The sequence below is a fragment of the Dioscorea cayenensis genome, chromosome 4 (genome assembly GCF_009730915.1).
Source record: "Dioscorea cayenensis subsp. rotundata cultivar TDr96_F1 chromosome 4, TDr96_F1_v2_PseudoChromosome.rev07_lg8_w22 25.fasta, whole genome shotgun sequence".
NCBI classification, from domain to species: Eukaryota; Viridiplantae; Streptophyta; class Magnoliopsida; order Dioscoreales; family Dioscoreaceae; genus Dioscorea; species Dioscorea cayenensis.
In genome coordinates, this window is record NC_052474.1 from 21987559 (window position 1) to 22007126 (window position 19568).

A 19568-nucleotide genomic window follows, 5' to 3' on the forward strand; every position below is an offset into this window, starting at 1 on the left:
GATAATTAGTTCATGCACCACCGTTCTTTTTTTTTTATTATTTATTTATTAAAGCACTTGTACTAGTTTTCAACTTTGTATTAATTGGCCCCTGAGTTTAGTCATTGAAAGCAACTTGCTAACTAATCACTCCCAAGAAGTATTTTGTTGCTTTCTTCAAGACTATGTATGTTTCAAAATTATTTTATCATTTTAAGTTACAACGCCACCATGGTTTTGTTAACAGAATTCAAACCCAAACTCTCAATAAATAAATAAAAAAAATTAATTTTGATGTTTGTCCTTATTTAATATTTATTTTTATCAATTGTAAACCATTAGCTCCACTGCAAGGGAGAGTCAGTATTTCACTTGTTACTTTGACATCATTTTTTTCAATATATAATTAATTTTTAAAATAAATAGATTATAGCTTTAATGAACTATTATCAATCATCGTGGCATCCATATTTTTCATTTTAAGACTTTTTTTTTTCTAATAATATAGATAATTTTTTTTGAGAAAAAAATATAGATAATTCATTTTTCAATATACAATTTTTAAAATAAATAGATTATGGCTTTAATGAACCATTGGTGGCATTGATTTTTTTTTCTTTCTCAATTCAATTGGACTTTTTTTTAATAATATAGATATTTACAAAAAAAATAATATAAATAATAATTCACTGGGCATAATAATAATGAGCCAACGAACACAGAGTAAGAAGTAAGAACACAGTAATAATGATATTAACTAGGTATTTTTTTTCTAACTTCACATCGGAGTTTTTAAAATTTTATAAAAAATTTTGAGATAATATTATATATAAAATAATATAATTAAACAACTCTTACCATAAAAATCATTTTATACTTTGGATTTCAAATATTTTATGGACATTTATTATATAAATAATTAAGTATAATTAGTGTTTTTCAATTATTAATATTATAAGTAATATAAATAAAAACTTAAATATTATAAAAAAAATTAAATTATTCCTTAAAACGCTCTTGGAGTAGACATCTACTTTATAGTATGTATAGATTCTACGTCTATACATATTTTTAACATATATTAACAACAACAATAATAATAATAATAATTATTATTATTATTCAGTGTGTCTCCACTTCAAAACTCTGCAGATGACAGGAGTAAAACCAGCACACAGCAGTTTCTAGACTCATTCAACCCAATCCACTTCTGAAACCACTTCTCTGTAATTGTCACTGTCAATCAAAAATAGACCAAAATCAACCAAAATATCATAGATAAGCTTGTTCCTTCTTTTTTGCTCTCTTATTCTCTCTCTCTCTCACTCTCTCTCTCTCTCTCTCTCTCTCTCTCTCTCTCTCTCTTACTCTCCAATGGCCAGCAAACTCTATGCACTGGCCTTTACAATTGTCTCACTTTTCCTCTATTTCACTTCTGAAGTTCAACAACTCTTGTTAAATACCTCCAACAACTCCATACCTTCTTCATCATCATCATCTTCTTCTTCTTCTTCTTCTTCTTCTTCTGTTGCTCCAACAACTAGTCTTCTTCTCTCCATTTCCACCAGGTATTACTGACACTGTTTTCAACTTTGAATATCTCATTAGATTGAAAAATGATTTCTTATAGCTACTTGTCAAAACAGGAACAAAGTCTTGGGAACCATGGAATTTAAGAATGCAAAAAATAGTGAAAACATTGTGTGGGAAATAGTGAAGGAGGACTTCACCTTTGCTGCTGGCACTGTTCCTTTCAATACCTGCCATGCTTCCACCATTGTTGAGGTTTTTGATTCTTTCTATTGTCTATCTTTTTGTTGATTTTGTTGAGTTTTTTTTATTGATTATTGTTTGTTTAGATTGAGAAAAATCACTTTTTGGTGGCTTATTTTGGGGGATCTATGGAAGGGGATCCAGATGTTAAGATATGGTTACAGAGGTACAAGGTGTGTGATCAATGTTGAATAAAAACCATTTGAATTGATTTGATCTTGGTTTTCATACTTCAATTGTGGTTAATAATTTTCATTTTCAGGATGGGAATTGGGATTCTCCAGTTGTTGCTGATGAAGAATTAGATGTTCCAATGTGGAATCCTGTTCTGTTCATGCTACCTTCAAAAGAACTTCTTTTGTTTTATAAAATTGGTTATGATGTCCAGAAGTGAGCTTCATTTTGTTCCTTTTCTGTTTGTTTGTTTGTTTGATTGTTAAATTTATGTTTTAGAATGAGAATTTTGGGTTGATTGATTTGCAAAAATTTTTAAAAAAAAATTAGATGGAGTGGATGTATGAGAAGATCATTTGATGGTGGATATACATGGCAAGATAGAGAACAACTTCCACCAGGAATTCTTGGACCCATCAAGAACAAGGCATGTCGATTAATTCTTCGTCTTTTATTTATCATTGTTAGATATTTTATGATGTTACCTTTTGCATCTATATTACATTGTATATTTCATTGTCGATTTGTAGCCAATTTTGCTCGATGACGGCCGACTTTTATGTGGATCATCAGTAGAGAGCTGGAATTCATGGGGAGCATGGATGGAGGTAATTAAATTGATCAATTGTTATTGATAACAGTAACATTGTGTTTAATACTCAATCCTCAAAAATTACTTTAGGTAACATCAGACTGTGGTCATACTTGGAAGAAATACGGACCGATATATGTAGAAAACACTAACTTAAGTGTGATTCAACCTGTGCCGTATCGCACTGCAAAAGGCACATTACGTATTTTGCTCCGATCAGTTGAAACTATCGGAAGTGTTTGCATGTCTGAATCATTTGATGATGGTCTTACCTGGAGTTATGCAAAGCCTACTGAATTACAGAATCCGAATTCAGGTCTAAATCTGTTATAGTTTCATAACAGTTATTATTTGTTATTTCTGTTAATGTATAGAGTAAGATGAACATGGTGATGAATTGCAGGTATTGATGGAGTTAAATTAAAAGATGGTCGGCTTTTGCTCGTTTATAATACGATATCGAGAGGTGTTTTGAAGGTGGCGATCTCCGAAGACGATGGTGATTCGTGGAAGGAAGTGATGACATTGGAGAAAAATTTAGAGATGGAGTTCTCATATCCTGCTGTTATACAAACAAGGGATGAACTCATTCATATTACTTATACATACAACAGAACTCAAATTAAGGTAGTGTGTTTTTTCTTTTGGTACTTATGTTTGACATATAATGTTATGCAGTTATATTAGAATTTTAAACTGATTTTTTTTTTCTTTGTTAATGAGCTCAGTATTTGGTTCTTCAACCTGGAAAGATTGGAAGATCATGATCTGTGGAAAAGTTTCAGGGGGGTGATTATGAGGAGAGATCTTATTAGTTTTCTAGTGTATTGTTTCAGCTGCAAAAATTTTTGGTAGTTTATGATTAATGTTTTTTTTTAATTTAATTTAATTTAATTTTTCTTTTTGTTGTTGTTGTTGTTGATAATGAAAAAAAAAACTTTTCCCAGAAGTGCTTATTTTGTGAATATATGCTTTTTTTTAGTCCCGGAAAAAGGAATTGTATAATTAAAATTGCGGATATATTTGTGAATTTTTTAATGAAGAAGAGAAAAGATTTGCCCTGTAACATCATGCCAAATTAAAATGCTGAACCCACCTCCCCAATATAAATCATTAAATATTAATAAACAACTATTTTTGTTAGTCTTTTTGATAAAGTGGATAAACCACAACTATTTTGTTAGTCACAAAATTACAAATTTTTAATTTTAAAATTATTATTTGATTAGAATTAATTAAATTAACATTTGCTTTAATTTTTCTCCCAAAAAATTAATTCCAAAATTTTAAAGGTCAGTCCTCAACATAGACCTTACCAAGAAGCAGAAGTATTGATGAACAGGTGTCACAGTCTAAAAAATTATTCGAATAATGTCTTAATAATATTATTATTATTATATATATATACTAAAGGAAAAATAATTTCATTACTTCTAATGTTCATCTCTACCTTCATACCATTGCTATCAAAAACACACAATCAAAAGAAAAACAAAAACAAAAGGAAAAAGAAAAGAAAGAGCTTGACACACTCTTCCCCCTTTAATTTTAAAGTTGTAACTACACAACCTTTATTCCAGAGACAGACACAGAGAGCGAGATAGACAACAAGAAAAGATAAGAATCTATGCATTTTGAGAAGGTTTGAAAGAAAGGAGCTGTTTATAATCATGAAGCCATGGCTTAAGCACAACAACAGCCTCAAAAACCTTCTCACCTTCATTTTCACCAGCTTGCACTTCTACAACAACAGTAAGGTAATACTTAATCCCAGAGACAACCTGGCTTTGAGCATGCACCACTTTAGAGAACAACATCTCATGATCATGATCAAAATGACAAGTCCTTCTCCTTCTATTAAACTCCTTCACAGCAAAGTTTCCAAGCTCTTGAACCTCCATGTTCTTCTCCACATCTCTAACCTCTGTCCTTCCTCCCACTCTTCTGGACCCCACTTGCTCCAACAACAACAACTTCAAGGACTCTTCTTCTTCCAGTTCTTGAGAATATATTGTACTAGAGCTAAGGACCAGCAACAGAAGAAAAATGAGGAATGGGTTAGATCTTGGTGATGAAGCCATTAAGATTTTGATAAGCTTCTGAAGACACTACTGATCATATAAATATACATATATATGTATATAAAGAAGAAAAAAGAAGGGTAAAGAGAGGATAGAAGGACACGTAGCAAAGGGAGGACAGGGAACGGGCAGCCGCGTATGAACAATGAAGCTGAACAACTTGGTTGGCGTTTTCCTCCATCCTTATCACTATTCTTCTCTATCCATTCTAAAGCATTCTCACACTTCAAATTTTTATTTTTCATTTTTATACACGTAACGTGCACAAGATACATAAGCTTTACAATATTTATACCCTCATCTTATACAAGATGTGCACAAATAAAGAATAGATACATAAACTCTACAACATCTATACTCTTATTTTATATGAGTTAAAGTTCAAATCCATATAAGAGACGGATGCCAATAGACTAAATGATTATTAATTTCTCACACTTTATTGTTTTTTTCTACTTTGCTTGTACTAATTCTTGTGTTTTTTTGATCAAATGACACTAAGCTTGTTACTAATAAGCCTTGTTAGTATTATTTTTTTTATTATAATTGTTTAATGGAACAGGCGTTTGAAACAACAGTTTCATCGCCGCATAATATGAAGGACGTGGTATTAACTTGGAGTTTTCCGGATTCTTGCTATTTATGACTTGCGTCAGTCTTGGTTGTCCTTACGTACTTGCTAGACTGGTACTATTATCTGCCAACCAATGGATGTTTGGGCTCAAGTTCCGGACATTTTAGCTTTGGTTATAAATTATATTAAAACTATTAAATATAAATTTAAGATCACAGTTTTGGTTATATATTAAGAATACATTTATTTATTATTGAGCTATTAAGATTTTAGTTTGAGAAAATTACATGCATGCTCCATGCGGAGTTATCAACCCATCATCACCGATTAATTATTTTATTGGTCACACTATATTAACTCTAATGCTATGAAAAGGTCATTGATTTATTGACCTGAAACTCTCTTAGGATCTGCTGTTTTATAAATATATATATATATATATATATATATATATTACATGAAATAATTTCCTTCTGATCTTACCAACAAATTTGAGCAGATTTATGTTTGACTTATGTTCCATATAATGACTGATTTTAGTTGAAGATAAGAAAAAAATATTGAAGACCCTTTATTTTTATCTCAATCTTGACATCACTTTCAGTTAAAGTTATCTATATATATATATATATATAAGTCTTAAATACATTGAACCAAAGACACCAAGGCATCCAACAATAGTGGCTAATAAAACCAAGGATTGGTGATTGTTATTGACAAAATAATCATCAATCCAACTTGAACTTCATTTTTACTACCAGGGCCTTTATCTAAACATTATAAATTAATTTTTTTTGGAGAATAAAGGGCAAATGAGAACAGATGAAAACCAACTAAGTTTTCTCTTAGTTAATTGCTAAAAAGGGATTAATTGAATGAGTTACATATCATGTCAATGAAGCATCCTTTCGTCACCCTCTATTATCAAAATCTGATATATGACTTCGAGAATATTCAAATAAAAAAACCTAACAAGCTTCAAAACTGACGGCAATACATGCATTTGTCAGAGAAGAAATATGAGATAGTGATTGTGTATATATAACGTAAGTTCTTGGCTCTGAATTGTCTAATGACAATGACTAAAACAATGTTGATATCTAAAGACATTATAGTTACAACTAACTCAAGTGTCCACGCAAGTAACATTCTCACCATTTGTAAAAAATCAAACAATCAAGTTTTTCACATGAATCATTTAACTAACCAGCCTTACCATGCACCTTATACTTCAATAGTCATAATTATCAAATAAGAAATTTTAAAATCACATCCAAAATGAATGGTAGTTGTACCTGATTTCACTGGTAAAAGGAGCAAGGGACTCCTCAGAGTTCTTCATTGATGGTGTGGGATCATACATTGCCACATGTTGTCAGCAATATCCATAGAATCACATCTTCCCTCCCCATACCCACTTGAAGATCAAGAATGTGCCTGATGGCAGTGAAAGCAGAACTGCAAATTGATTCAGTTGTCAGAATAGGAAACCTAGATCAGTGTTGCATGACCGTATGCATTATAGAATGCTGCATACATTGACAAGAATCCTTGTACCAACTCAATTGTCATGAGGAAGCCTAATGGCAGGCACAGCAGAAACAACTAATTCCGTTATGTATGATGGTGCGAAGTGTTGTTTGCCGCATAACATTGGCAAGAGTCCTCAAACTCACAGCTTTACTTCTTGTACCCACTCACAATTGACAAAGGAAAAGCCTGATGCCAGAGCCAGCCAAAACCACAAATTCCTTCAGTTCACAAAGGAGCAAGGGAGTGTTTCCGTTCTGTATCATGGAGTTGATCAAAGGTTGCCATATAACATTAGTAAGAATCCTCAAAATGACAACTTTCCTCCTTGTACTCTCTCAATAATCAAGGAGAAGCCTGGTGGCAGGGAGAACAGAAACCACGAGCTGTTTCAGTTACCAAAGGTGTGAGGCGCTTCTACTCTGCATGATGCTGTTGATTATAGGTTCTAAAAACCACATCTTCACTCAATGATCAAGATTGCAGGCAGAGCAAGAGCAAGAACTTGTTCTGTTTAATGACAAGGCTTACGCAATCAATTCCCCCTCAGTGAGACCTCCAACTGCTCCATTCTCCTTGCCAAATCCAGCTTCCCGCAGTGCTTCAACCCATCAACCACCATGTCAAAACTCTGTGACCGCGGCATCAACCCCATCTCTGTCATCTCCACCAAAAAATTCGCAGCCTCCACAAACCTCCCTCCTCTCACACACATTTTCACAAGCATAGTATACACAGGCCGATTCGGCGGGTGCCCGCGAACCTTCATATCACTGAAGAAACTCACAGCATCTCCAAACCTCCCAGCCCTGCATAATTCCTTGACGATTGGCGCATACAAGCTTGGAAATGGCTTGTGTCCATCTTCCATGGAACCGTAAAGTAACCTGAAAGCCTCCTCAATCCTCCCAGCCTTTGACACAGCTGGAATCAACACCTTGTAAGTGGAGATATCAGGGCACAATCCCAACCTGCTTGCATCGTGAAGAAGATCAATGCAAAAATCAACCTCTTCCGATTTGGTGAGAGCCTCAACAAGAGAATTGAAGGTGGCGACGTCCGGCAAGAACCCCTCTTTCGTCATCTTCACAACCATCTCCTTGGCTGACTCTAGATACCCAGCATTGATAAGCCCATCGACGAGCAAATCACGGCCGCGGACAGGAGGAGAGAATCCGCGCTGGCTCATCTCTTCCAGAAACTCCTGCGCCTCCCGGAGCTTGCCGGCGGAGCACCAAGCACGGACGAGAATGGAGAAGGTGTCCCGATCGGGTGCGACCTGCTTCCGAGCCATGCGACGGATTAGAGCGTAGGCGCCGTGGAAGTTCCGGACGTTGCAGAGGGCGGTGAGGAGGGCGTTGTATACGGCGGTGGTTTGGGGGCAGTTGAAGTGGCGCGTCCGATTGAAGACATCGACAGCGAGATCAGCGAGGCCGTGGTCGGCGTAGGAGAGGATGATTGAAGAGAAGAGGGATGGGGAGAAGGGGAGCCCAAGGGAGCGCATCTGGTCGGCAATGGACCACATCGAGGACCAAAGGCGCGCGCGGGCATGGGATTGGAGCAAGGCCTCAAATTCCAGTGTTGTGGGGCGGTAGGAGGGGCGAGAGCGAGCCCAGGAGAAGAAGCGGCGGGATGGGGTTGGGGCGGAAGCGCAGGCGCGGAGAACACGGTAGACGAGATCGGGGGAGAGGGGAGGGAGGCGGAGGCGGTTGAGGGTGCGCTCGAGGTAGTGGTCCGTGCGGACGACGTTGGAGATGAGGTGGACGGCGGCGAAGTAGTCATCGGTGGATCTGGATGGCCGCGCGCGCGCGAGCGGTGGGTTGGCCGAGAGTGTTGCGAGCGCGCGGACGAATGGAGCGAGGTTTACGCGAGGAGTGGCGAGAGCTGCGAGCGCGCGCAACATGTTCGATGGAATGCAGCTCAGAGAAGGAGAGTTTATTATATATGGGTTTGGAGGTTTTAATTTATGTTTTTTAAAAATAAATAAAATATAAAATATGTATTTAATGATTAAATTATTTATTTTTTTAATATATATATATATATATTAAAAGCCAAATAAGACATTGTGAATTAATATAAAATATGTATTTAATGATTAAATTTTTTAATATTAATTTAGGCAATTTTGAATTTCCGCTCAATACAATGAGGTCACAAAAGTATTAATTTCACACTTGTAATGTATGCATGTAGGCATCTGGCATGAGCCTTGCCCATATTTTCATTAAGTATATATAATTAATTTTCGATAACTCTATTTTCGATAATGGCTTAAAAATTTTATAAAATTATTTTTTTAAAAAATGTTGGTGAGAGTGCTTAATTTTAATTTAAACCAAGAATGATGGTTAAATAATCCAAAATATCTATTTGGGTCCTTTCGCCTTTTACATTAATGATATACTAGCTTGATCTATTGAATAAATTTAATTTTAATTTAATCGAATATGAAAAAATTAAAGTGACTATATTTGTATTGTTTAAAAATAAAAACTTAACAAAATATTTTGTTTTTCAAATTTAAGGATTAGAATAAATATTTAAACATAATTATCAAAATAATTATGAAGTTCATCCGAAATATTTAATTTTTTTTCATATATACGATAAATTGGTTTAATTTTTTGAATAATCACTAAAGTTTGGTAAAATTACAATTTGCTCACTCAAGTTTGATTTGTTTCTAAATAATCACTGAAGTTACTAATTATTTCAAATGTCAGTCACCGAACGATTATAGGCTTCATTAATTGATGTGGACACAATTTTTTAAATGTTGATTGAACTTTTTACAGTGTCCATATCAGCTAATGAAGCTGATAATCATTCGGGTGACTGGCATTTGAAATAATTAGTAAGTTCAGTGATTATTTAGAAACAAATCAAACTTGAGTGAGCAAACTGCAATTTTACAAAACTTTAGTGATTATTCAAAAAATTAAACCAAGATAAATTATTTACCACCTTATGAATTTTTAAATATTAATTAGCACTTGTTTAATTAAAATTAATTTTATTATTAATTTTTTGAACCATGTTTGGATATTATATTTTTAATAAAAAAAATAAAAGGTTTATTATCTTCTTCATATAAAACAAACATCGTTTTTGGCGCGAAATTCAAAAAAAAATGATTATAAACTATAAAAACCCCAAATTTAAATCCTATAAAACCCCGTTCTCACCATCAGTTCTAGAACATTCCAAGCTCGTCGATCGCCGGAGATGGAGGACGACATGGATTTCCCGGCGGAGGAGGAGGAGGACGAGGACCTAATGGATGGCGCCGGCACCAACCCGATCACGAAGGTCAGCAAAGAGAAGGAGATAGGGCAACAGGGCCTCAAGAAGAAGCTCGTCAAGGTCGGCTAGGGCTGGGGTACACCGGACTTCGGCGACGAGGTTGAAGGTGCGTTCGTAGAGAATCAATCATCTGTAGTTTCTTTCATCTCTTGTTCGCCATTGTGAATCTACAGTGCATTACACCGGGACGCTGCTTGACTGGACGAAGTTCGCCTTGAGCCGAGATCGTGCGGCGCCGTTCAAGTTCATTCTCGGCCAAGGTTGTTTTCTTGCTCTGATTGAGGTTAGCTATGGATTTTTTTGCTTGCTGATTGTTGATTCATGGGTGTCATATGTTTGTTTTTTTTAAGTGGATAAATCACTGATTTATTGAAAAGAAAGTTGACAATACAAAGTGGGAGATCTTCTCACCGGAAGTGAGGGGAACAAAATACAGTAAATAAAACCGAGAGATAAATAGTAGATAAAAGTCTAAGCAGACGGAAGACACCGTCTGGCATTTCAGGCCTGTCTAGAAATGTAGAAGGAACGTCTACTCCTGAGATGCGTTGTGGTCGGAATCACCAGTAGGATTTGAAGCTCTAGCGCTGAAGAATTTAGCAATTTGAAAAGGATTGAATATTTCTGGGCATTTAGATTCCAAGCATTGAGTGGGTGTTTTTTTGGAGTTTCACATTCTTGTTTCTTTTTGGTTGAATTTGTTCTCATTTATAGAGCAATCAGCTCTGGTTCACCATATCACCGTTGATTAATACTTGCACTGATGTGAATAGTTTCCATTATATATATATATATATATTAAAGAAATGTATACAAACTATGAATCAAACCCTTGACCATTAAGTTTGGAGAGAAGTGGAATACAGGCTCTGCTGTTAAGGGAGTGGTTATAATTTGCATTGTTGTGAAAGATTTAGGAACATAGAGATACTGTGAATTTCTCAAATTTGTGTATGTTTGTTATATATTTGCTAGTTGTTGGCTTGTGCTGCCTCTGTTAATCAGTGGTGTAACATAATTGCATAATTGCATTCTTGAGGTTGCATTCAATAACATGTTCAGCATTTTTTTAATTTTTAGGAGCCAAAATTTTGAATTATCTTCAAAGATTCTTCTTCTCATCATTTGACGTATTAACACTTTTGAGCGGAGATGTCCAGTTTGTTATTTTTCAGTTTGAATGATAACATGTCTGTGTAGTAAAAATTACATTCACGGAGTATTGGTTTGTAGTTTGTTGCGATTAATTATTGGAAATGCTTGGATTCTGTTCGTAAGCCAAGTGATTAAAGGATTGGATTCGGTGAGAATGCCATTTTCACCTTCCCTCCAGAGTTGGCCTATGAGTGAATCTGGTTTTCTGCCATCTATTCCACTGAATGCCGCCCTCCAGTTTGATTTTGAGCTACTCTCTTGGTTAGTGTCAAAGATATATGCAAAGATGGTGGTGTTATGAAGAAAATATTTAAGGAAAGAGAGAAATGGATGAACCCAAAAGACCTTGATGAAGTCCTTGGTACATACTGCATTGCTGTTGCATTATTTTGCACTTTTGCTATGAAAAATGTGCAACTTGGTATGACCTGTAGTGTATGACCATTGGCTTCCACCTTTGCAGTGAAATATGAGGCTCGAATTGAGGATGGTACTGTGATATCTAAATCTGAGGGAGTTGAATTCACTATCAAATATGGTGTGGCTTTGCAATATGCTCCTTTATGATACTCTTAATTTTGAAATATGAATATAGTTCTCTGATGGTGAATTATTTTGGAACCAGGATATTTATGTCCTGCACTTGCTATAGCAGTGAAAACAATGAAGAAGGGTGAGAGGGTGCTTCTTGCTGTGTGTCCACCATGTATGCATTGAAACATTGTATCTTCAAGGATGGGATTTTTATTTTTTAAATTATTTTTCTAAACTTGGTTGTGAAGTGAGTTTCGAACATACAACATAGCTCCTTTTGTCTGCTATATGTTGACAGATGGTTTTGGTGATAAGGGAAGGCCTGCCTCATTTATCTTGATTTAGCTGAACTCGACATTAGGAGAGCTCTAGATTTAGATCCTGATAACAAGTATGCATTTTTGCTATACTTATGGTTTGTTTTCATTTGAGGTGACCTTTATGATCAACAACTTGCTTGCTGCCTAACTTCAGTGAATTGAAATTGGAATACCGAAAACTGAAGAAGAAGAAGATCAAAGAATACCACAAGAAAGATGTTAAATTCTATGGCAAAATGTTTGCAAAGCTGCCCAAATTGGATTATCCAGAAGCCAATGTAAGCCATTTTCTCTCATCAGAAATCAAAGTTTACAAAACAATTAGCTAATCATCTAGTCTTCTCTTGAATATCAGAAAACTGGAGGCCAACCCGAAACAAAGCAGGAGCCGGAGCTGATGAATGTCGACAATGTGGCATGTGAGTGAACCATCATCCTCTGCATCTGAACTCTGAATTGATGTTAGCTTGCTGATTTGTTTCGCCAACTCTCCATTCTTCCAAAGAAACCCCTAGATCTCTAATCAAAAACTAGAAACAAATACTGTAAATAGCTTAGCTTATATCCATGAATCCTCTAAAAATAGGCAGCCATGAATTCAAGCTGTTCCCAGTTAGCACCTATACCTCTCCTTGTTATCCTCCCCACCACTAAGAAAACAACAAGATCTTCCACCTTTCCATCTCCCTCATCTCCGGCCATGCTCTTCCTCTTCCTCCTCCTCCTTGTTGTTGCCACTACCGTCGTCGACGCTGCCTCAACCGACGCCATAGCCATGGCCGCCTTCTCCCACGGCATCAAAGGCCTCCCATCCCAATGGCAATCCGGCACTGACCCCTGCTCTCAATCATCAAAATGGCCCTTTGTCAGCTGCCGCAGCGGCCGTGTCACCTCTTTGAACCTGGCTAACAAAGCTCTTTCCGGCACCCTCCCCTCCTCCCTCTCCAACCTCCATGCTCTCACTGCTCTCAACCTCCAAAACAACCACTTCTCCGGCCCTCTTCCTTCCCTCTCCGGCCTTTCATCTCTCATCTCCGTCTTCCTTGACTCCAACTCCTTCTCCTCAATCCCTCCTGACTTCTTCTCCCATCTCTCAAGCCTCACCACCATATCTCTTGATGACAACCCTCTCTCCCCTTGGTCCATTCCTGATGATCTCCAATCCTCTCAAAGACTTACCATTTTCTCCGCTCGTAACACCTCCCTCTCCGGTCACATCCCTGCCTTCTTCTCCACCTTCACTGATCTCACCACTCTCAAACTCTCCTACAATGACCTTTCTGGTCCCATCCCCTTAGGCCTTGCCAACCTTACCAAACTCCAAACCGTTGAGCTTGTCCGCAACAACCTCTCCGGCCGAGTCCCTCCTTTCAACTCCAATATTGTTGATGTCAAGACTGACGGAAACCCTTTGATTGGCAAGGACATTCCCCTTGATGATAATGATAATGATAATGATAATGATAATACCAACAAGAACAACAGCAACAATAATGCTTCTTCCTCTCCAACAAGCTCCACCACTACAAACCCATCTTCCTCTGAAAATTCCACCAAAAAACTAGCACTCATCATAATTTTATCCATTCTTCTTGTCATCACACCCATTGCTGGATTCCTTTGGTTCCGGAAGAAGAAAAGAAGCAACAAAACCACATCAGAACTTCATGTAATCAGCACTATTGATCAAAACAACAAAGGGACGGAACAACTCCGCATCACCACCACCACTTCCAGCACCACCACCCCTTTTAGCTCTGGTGGCCATGAAGGATTGGCATTATCATATGAATCCTTAAAGCAAGCAACCAATAACTTCTCCGATGCCAACATTCTTGGCAAAGGTGGCTTCGGCGTTGTCTACCGGGGCGATATAAATGACATTCCGATCGCCGTCAAAAAGGGAACCTCCGATGCAATGGGACTCAAAGGAAAAGAAGAGTTCTATGCGGAGATAGAAATGTTCAAGAAGGTGAAACACCGGAATTTGGTAGCATTACTTGGGCATTGTGTGGAAGGGAATGAAAGGTTGTTGGCTTATGAGTTCATGCCTGAAGGGACATTAGGACAACACTTGTTTAGACAAGGAGGGAGGAAAGGATTGACATGGAAACAGAGGTTGGTGATAGCTTTGGATGTGGCAAGAGGGATGGAGTACTTGCATAGCATGGCACAAGGGAGTTTTATACATAGAGATTTGAAGCCTTCTAATATATTGTTGGATAAGGATATGAGAGCAAAGGTTTCGGATTTTGGTTTGGTGAAGCTTGTTGACACTGAGAAGTCTATGATGACGAGGTTGGCTGGGACTTTTGGCTACTTGGCTCCTGAGTATGCTAGTAAGTTATTTTACGTGGTCTTCTTTACTTTACCATGCATGCATGTGCACCTAATGGGTCTCGTTTAGGTGATTTTTGAACACTTCCATGCATGGAGTATGGACTAGTTGTTTAGGTGATTTACTTGGATTTTTACTTTACCATGCATGCAGATGCATAGTCACATTTACATTATTTTTACCATGTGATGCATGCACATGCATTGTCTGAATTATATATATGATGTTTACTTTGTCATGCAATGGTCTTATTCATGTGATTTATATGATTTTTTACTTTAACTTGTATGCAAATGCATATCTTATTTATGTGTTTTTTTACTTCAACATGCACGCAAATGCATATTTTATTTATGTGCTTTTTCCTTTGCCATGGATGGTCTCATTTACGTTATTTTTATTTTATCTAACATGCAGATATATGCATTATTTTAACTTTGCCATGTATCATTTATGCATGGTTTTTTTTTTATGACATCTTTAATTTGTTTACTTTGCCATGCTTGATCTTTTTACGAGATCTTTAACTTGGGTTAGGTAATTAATTTGCTATTTTAGATATTTTTGTTTTCTTGCTAAAGTGAAAATTAGATCATGCAAAACACATTTGACATCTAAATTTATATGAGAGTTAGGGAGTGATTAGGCTTCTTATTAATTTAAGTTTGTAAAACACTTGGATAAGGTAATCTGTATACTTAATTAAAGATTATTTTATTTTTATCAAAAAGATTTTTTTAACTATATTATCCTCTTACATCTTAAAGTTTATATTATTGGTAAAATATTTAAAGTTTTTTTTATTTGCGATCATTTTATTACAATTTTTTAAAAAATATTTTAGGATTTAGGTAAATAATTTAAAATTTTAAATTACACATGAAAATTTTCTTTTTATACAATATACTTTATAGAGATATAAATACCCACATGGAAAAATAGCTATTCTTATTCCTTATTTTCTCTCAAATATTTCTCTTACTCTCTCACTCTCTCTGAAATTTATTTTTCATGATAAATATATAGAGATAAAAATGCCCACATAGAAAAATAGCTATTCCCATTCTTTATTTTCTGTCAAATATTCTTTTTTTCTTACTATTTCTTTTGTAGGAGAGAATTAAACACAATACTCTTTTATTTCCTATTCAAACACTCCTCCATCTTGGTCACTTCTTCAAAGATATATATATATAACATGCTAGCTAGATGTTAAAACTTAAATATTGTTTAAATTAATATTTACTAAATTATATCATACATTGCAGTCACAGGAAAAATAACAATAAAAGCAGATGTGTATGCATATGGTGTGATTCTAATGGAAATAATAATGGGAAGAAAAGTATTAGATGAATCAAGACCAGAGGAAGACACACATTTAGTATCGACATTTCATCGATGTTACGAAGACAAGCAAAATTTTCTCAACGATGTCGACACATCAATGGAACTCGACGATGAATCTCGCCGTGAAATCTTGAAGGTGGCTGAGCTTAGCATCTATTGCACGGCTAGTGATCCGGCGCAGAGGCCGGACATGAGCCATTCTGTGTCTGTTCTTGCTCCTCTTCTTGATCATTGGAAGCCGGCCGGTCTGCCGGCTTCGCCGTCTGGGAGTCATGTAGGATCATGCATGACCTTAACTGAAAGACTTGAGAGATGGAATTATGGTGATTGTACAACTACAATGGATTTGTTGAGCAGTATCAATGGGCGTAGTGGTGATACTGAATACAATGGTGATGTTGTTAGTGAGTCAATGAATTCAAGATAGATGTGTTTTGGGTCCTTGTCTTGTTGGTGAGTTAATTTGGTGTGTTTTGTTGATATATGTTTGGATGGAGATCAATAAGGGCCTGGATTGTGATTATAAGAAAAGGATTTCCTTTTTTTTTCTTTTAAGTTTTTTTTATTAATTTAGATTTACGGTTGTTAATTTAAAAGTTTGCGATGTGTGTAAATGTATATTATTTACATGATTTTTACTTTACCATGCATGGTCTTATTTGCGTGTGATATTTTACTTTTCCATGCATGCATATGTATGTTTTCTTTACTGTAGTTCATGGTTTTATTTACATGATTTATGTGATTTTCACTTTACCATGCATGCAGATGCATAATTGATTTATGTGATTTTTATTTTTTATTTTTTGAAAAAAATGGATAAACCACATGCATTAATAGGAAAAATAGTACAAAATACAGGACTAGCTTAGACCAACCACAAGAAGTGGAGTAAGCAACCACAACGACTAGGACACAAAACAGGGGGGAAGCAAACCCCTGCACCCCCACCCCCCAAGAGACCACTCACAGGGGAAACAAAAGCTCAGAAACTACACCACGCCAGGGGAGGAAGGAGGCTCAGGGGGGACAGACTCTGTGTCCCTAGAGGAGATGAACTCAAGACTCCGCTTGATCTTCTTCAGCGGCTCCTCCAATTTCGCTCTCTTGGAATCTGGCACTGCATTACACCACAGGAGCACCATATGAACAATTTTAATAATAATAGTAACAGTAGAGGCACAAGCAGAGGAAAAAATGCGTGCATTTCGCTCAAGCCAAATGTTCTAGGTGATGGCTCGAATCAGCAAGTCCAAGAAAGAGGACAAGGATTTTCTAATGGACGAACGCCAAGTCCCCCATAATTCTTTTAAAGAGGTCGGGCTGCCTCGGATCTCGAAAAGCTGACCAAAGAAGCTCCAAATGTGCAGTACAGGGCAATGGGTAAACAGATGATTTGATGACTCCACATCCGCATGACACATCACACAAGTGGGAGTAGGAAAGGGGTTGCAGCGCCTGTAAGCTAAGTTTTCCAAAGTCAAGATCTTATCGTCCCAAGCTAACCAGTTGAATAGATTGACCTTCTTAGGACAGCAACTCTTGAGGATGATAGGGGTCTAGTGGCAACGTAGACCTCTATCATTCAAGAAGTTGTAAAAGGATTTGACCGAAAAGGCACCATTCGAGGATAGACGCCAATACCTCCGATCGGCAGCCAAGAGTAAGAGCGCTCTAATGTTTTCAAATACCCTTCTAATTGGAGCGTAATCCCCCAACGGAGGCCCCCCAGGTGCCTCAGCCAGATCCCTCACTGTACACTCTTTGTTGCTAGCTGACAGATACAGGTGGGGCCAGATGTCTGCAGGGGAACGACCCTCCACCCAGTTGTCATGCCAGAATAGGGTGGTAAACCCGTCACCCACAGAAGTCACAACGTTGATTCGGAAGGCAGGTAGGGATTGTAAAATCCCATTCCACAGGAAGGATCTTCTGGCCCTACGCTTGTGAAAAAGATTCCAGTAAGGAATTCTACTAAAATAATTTTCTTGAAAAATGGCCTCCCCACACCACCTACTTCCCGAGAGGATCTTCAACCACCATTTTCCGAGCAGAGCGATATTGAAAGTTTCAATATTAAGGATGTTCCATCCTCCCTGCTCCCTAGACCGGCAAAGGCGATTCAAGTTGACGAGCCTGACTTTCCGCTGCTAGAAATCCGGACCTGACCAAAGAAAATCCCTCCTAATCTTATCAATGATCTTCACCACCCAGCTGGGAAGTTTGAAGATCGACATCCAGTAGGTGGGAATAGCCGTGAGCACTGAGTTAAGCAGCGTGAGTCTACCCCCTAAGGATAGAAACTTCGATTTTCAAAGCCCTAATCTCGCCGAGATTTTATTAATAAGGATATCCCAATCCTGCTTCCTAGGGCGACCACCAGAGATAGGGATCCCCAGATAAGTAAGGGGCAGGGTCCCCTTAATAAAGTGCACAGTCTCCGCTAAGTAACTCGGCGGTTCCTGATCCTTCCGTGTGGTATATAAACAAGATTTATTGGAATTGACAGCTAACTCGGAAAGGCCTTCAAAGATATAAAGAATCAGTGTAATAATTCGAAGGTCTTCCCCACCTCCCGAAGTCATGATGAGGAGATCATCCGCATATTGTAGGTGGCACAACTTTACCCCTGAATTGTTCGACATCACCCCATCCAAGATCCCCGAGTTAAGGGCATTGTTGATCATTGTGCTGAGAACATCCACCACCAGAGTAAAAAGCAAAGGGGAAAGAGGATCTCCCTGTCGTAGGCCCCTTTTGTATCGAACATAGCCACTTTGCACACCATTGATAAGAAATTTAGCCTTGGAGGAGAAAAGGATAGATTTGATCCAACCTACCCATCTATCGCTAAAGCCTCGAGCACTTAAAAGCTCCAGCAAGAAGCTCCAATCAACATAATCGAATGCTTTTGAGAAGTCCACCTTTAGGATCAAGCATAATCGAATGCTTTTGAGAAGTCCACCTTTAGGATCAAGCCAGGTAGGCGATTCTGTTGCATTAAGAAAATCATCTCGTTGGCTGTGGCGATATTGTCAGTAATGCAGCTACCCTTGATAAAGGCAGACTGAGACGTATCGATCAGCTCATTAATTGTACGTCCCAGTCTAGTCGCCAAAATTTTTGACAGAATTTTGAGGGTTGAATTAATAAGACTGATCAGGCGGTAATGTGAGGGATCATCCGGTGATAGCCGCTTTGAAATTAACGCAATATCGACCAGTTAATTCTCTCAAGGTTAGCTCTGCCACAAAAGAAGTCATCACACAATCTAAAAATGGCATCCATGACAATATCCCAGAAGATTTTTATTTTACCGTGGATGTTTTTAAACCTTATTTTTTTCTTTGCCAATTGCCATGCATGTATATGTGCATGGTCTTTTTACAAGATCTTTAATTGTTTAGTTTGTCATGCATGATTTTTATGAGATTTTTAATTTAACGTAGAAGCCATGCATTGCCTTAATTATGTGTGCATCATGTGCATTATCTTATTTAGGTAATTAATTTGCTATATATATTTTTGGTTTTTTTTTTTATAAAGTAAAAATTATACTATGTAAAACTAGACATCTAAATTTATAAGAGGAATTATATATTGGTTAAACTTCTTATTCATTTAAGTTTGTAAAACAATTAACTAAGTAAATCCTTGTACCTAAAGTTGCTTTATTTTTATTAAAAGTTCTTTTTTAACTATATTTTCCTCTTACATCTAGAAGTTTTATATTATTGGTAATATATATATATATATATATATTTCCGTGCTTATTTTATTATAATTTTAACACATTCTCCCCCAAAATAGGGAGTTGATTTTTTGACCTTATAATTTGCCCACATAATTTGCTAATTGTTAT

General features: G+C 36.8%; 4 protein-coding genes across 4 annotated transcripts; 2 read left to right on the plus strand and 2 right to left on the minus strand.

Moving 5' to 3' along the window:
* Positions 1 to 1313: 1313 nt before the first annotated feature.
* On the plus strand, positions 1314 to 3365 carry LOC120258426. The gene is made up of 9 exons (XM_039265836.1): positions 1314 to 1547; positions 1626 to 1764; positions 1839 to 1925; positions 2015 to 2142; positions 2257 to 2353; positions 2457 to 2534; positions 2609 to 2834; positions 2922 to 3145; positions 3247 to 3365. Exons 1-9 carry the CDS (start codon positions 1354 to 1356, stop codon positions 3283 to 3285), a joined length of 1212 nt encoding a protein of 403 aa, XP_039121770.1. The 5' UTR covers positions 1314 to 1353; the 3' UTR covers positions 3286 to 3365.
* Positions 3366 to 4018: 653 nt separating this feature from the next.
* Positions 4019 to 7203, minus strand: LOC120258427 (cysteine proteinase inhibitor 4-like). Its single transcript, XM_039265838.1, has 2 exons — positions 6469 to 7203; positions 4019 to 4540 (listed from the first exon to the last, which is right to left on the minus strand). The coding sequence occupies exons 1-2, from the start codon at positions 6534 to 6536 to the stop codon at positions 4144 to 4146; spliced, it is 465 nt and encodes a 154-aa protein (XP_039121772.1). The 5' UTR covers positions 6537 to 7203; the 3' UTR covers positions 4019 to 4143.
* On the minus strand, positions 7202 to 8611 carry LOC120258425 (pentatricopeptide repeat-containing protein At5g18390, mitochondrial). The gene has a single exon (XM_039265835.1). It carries the CDS (start codon positions 8604 to 8606, stop codon positions 7239 to 7241), a length of 1368 nt encoding a protein of 455 aa, XP_039121769.1. The 5' UTR covers positions 8607 to 8611; the 3' UTR covers positions 7202 to 7238.
* Positions 8612 to 12422: 3811 nt separating this feature from the next.
* Positions 12423 to 16210, plus strand: LOC120258787 (receptor-like kinase TMK2). Its single transcript, XM_039266222.1, has 2 exons — positions 12423 to 14357; positions 15625 to 16210. The coding sequence occupies exons 1-2, from the start codon at positions 12611 to 12613 to the stop codon at positions 16131 to 16133; spliced, it is 2256 nt and encodes a 751-aa protein (XP_039122156.1). The 5' UTR covers positions 12423 to 12610; the 3' UTR covers positions 16134 to 16210.
* Positions 16211 to 19568: the final 3358 nt, after the last annotated feature.

Coding starts and splice junctions, on each gene's coding strand:
- LOC120258425 (XM_039265835.1), bottom strand. CDS start 8,606: ATGTTGCGCGCGCTCGCAGCTCTCGCCACTCCTCGCGTAAACCTCGCT.
- LOC120258426 (XM_039265836.1), top strand. CDS start 1,354: ATGGCCAGCAAACTCTATGCACTGGCCTTTACAATTGTCTCACTTTTC. Junction 2,354..2,456: donor TTGGACCCATCAAGAACAAG/GCATGTCGATTA, acceptor GTCGATTTGTAG/CCAATTTTGCTCGATGACGG. Junction 2,835..2,921: donor ATTACAGAATCCGAATTCAG/GTCTAAATCTGT, acceptor GATGAATTGCAG/GTATTGATGGAGTTAAATTA.
- LOC120258787 (XM_039266222.1), top strand. CDS start 12,611: ATGAATTCAAGCTGTTCCCAGTTAGCACCTATACCTCTCCTTGTTATC. Junction 14,358..15,624: donor CTTGGCTCCTGAGTATGCTA/GTAAGTTATTTT, acceptor CATACATTGCAG/TCACAGGAAAAATAACAATA.
- LOC120258427 (XM_039265838.1), bottom strand. CDS start 6,536: ATGTATGATCCCACACCATCAATGAAGAACTCTGAGGAGTCCCTTGCT. Junction 4,541..6,468: donor CCTTTTACCAGTGAAATCAG/GTACAACTACCA, acceptor GCTGGTCCTTAG/CTCTAGTACAATATATTCTC.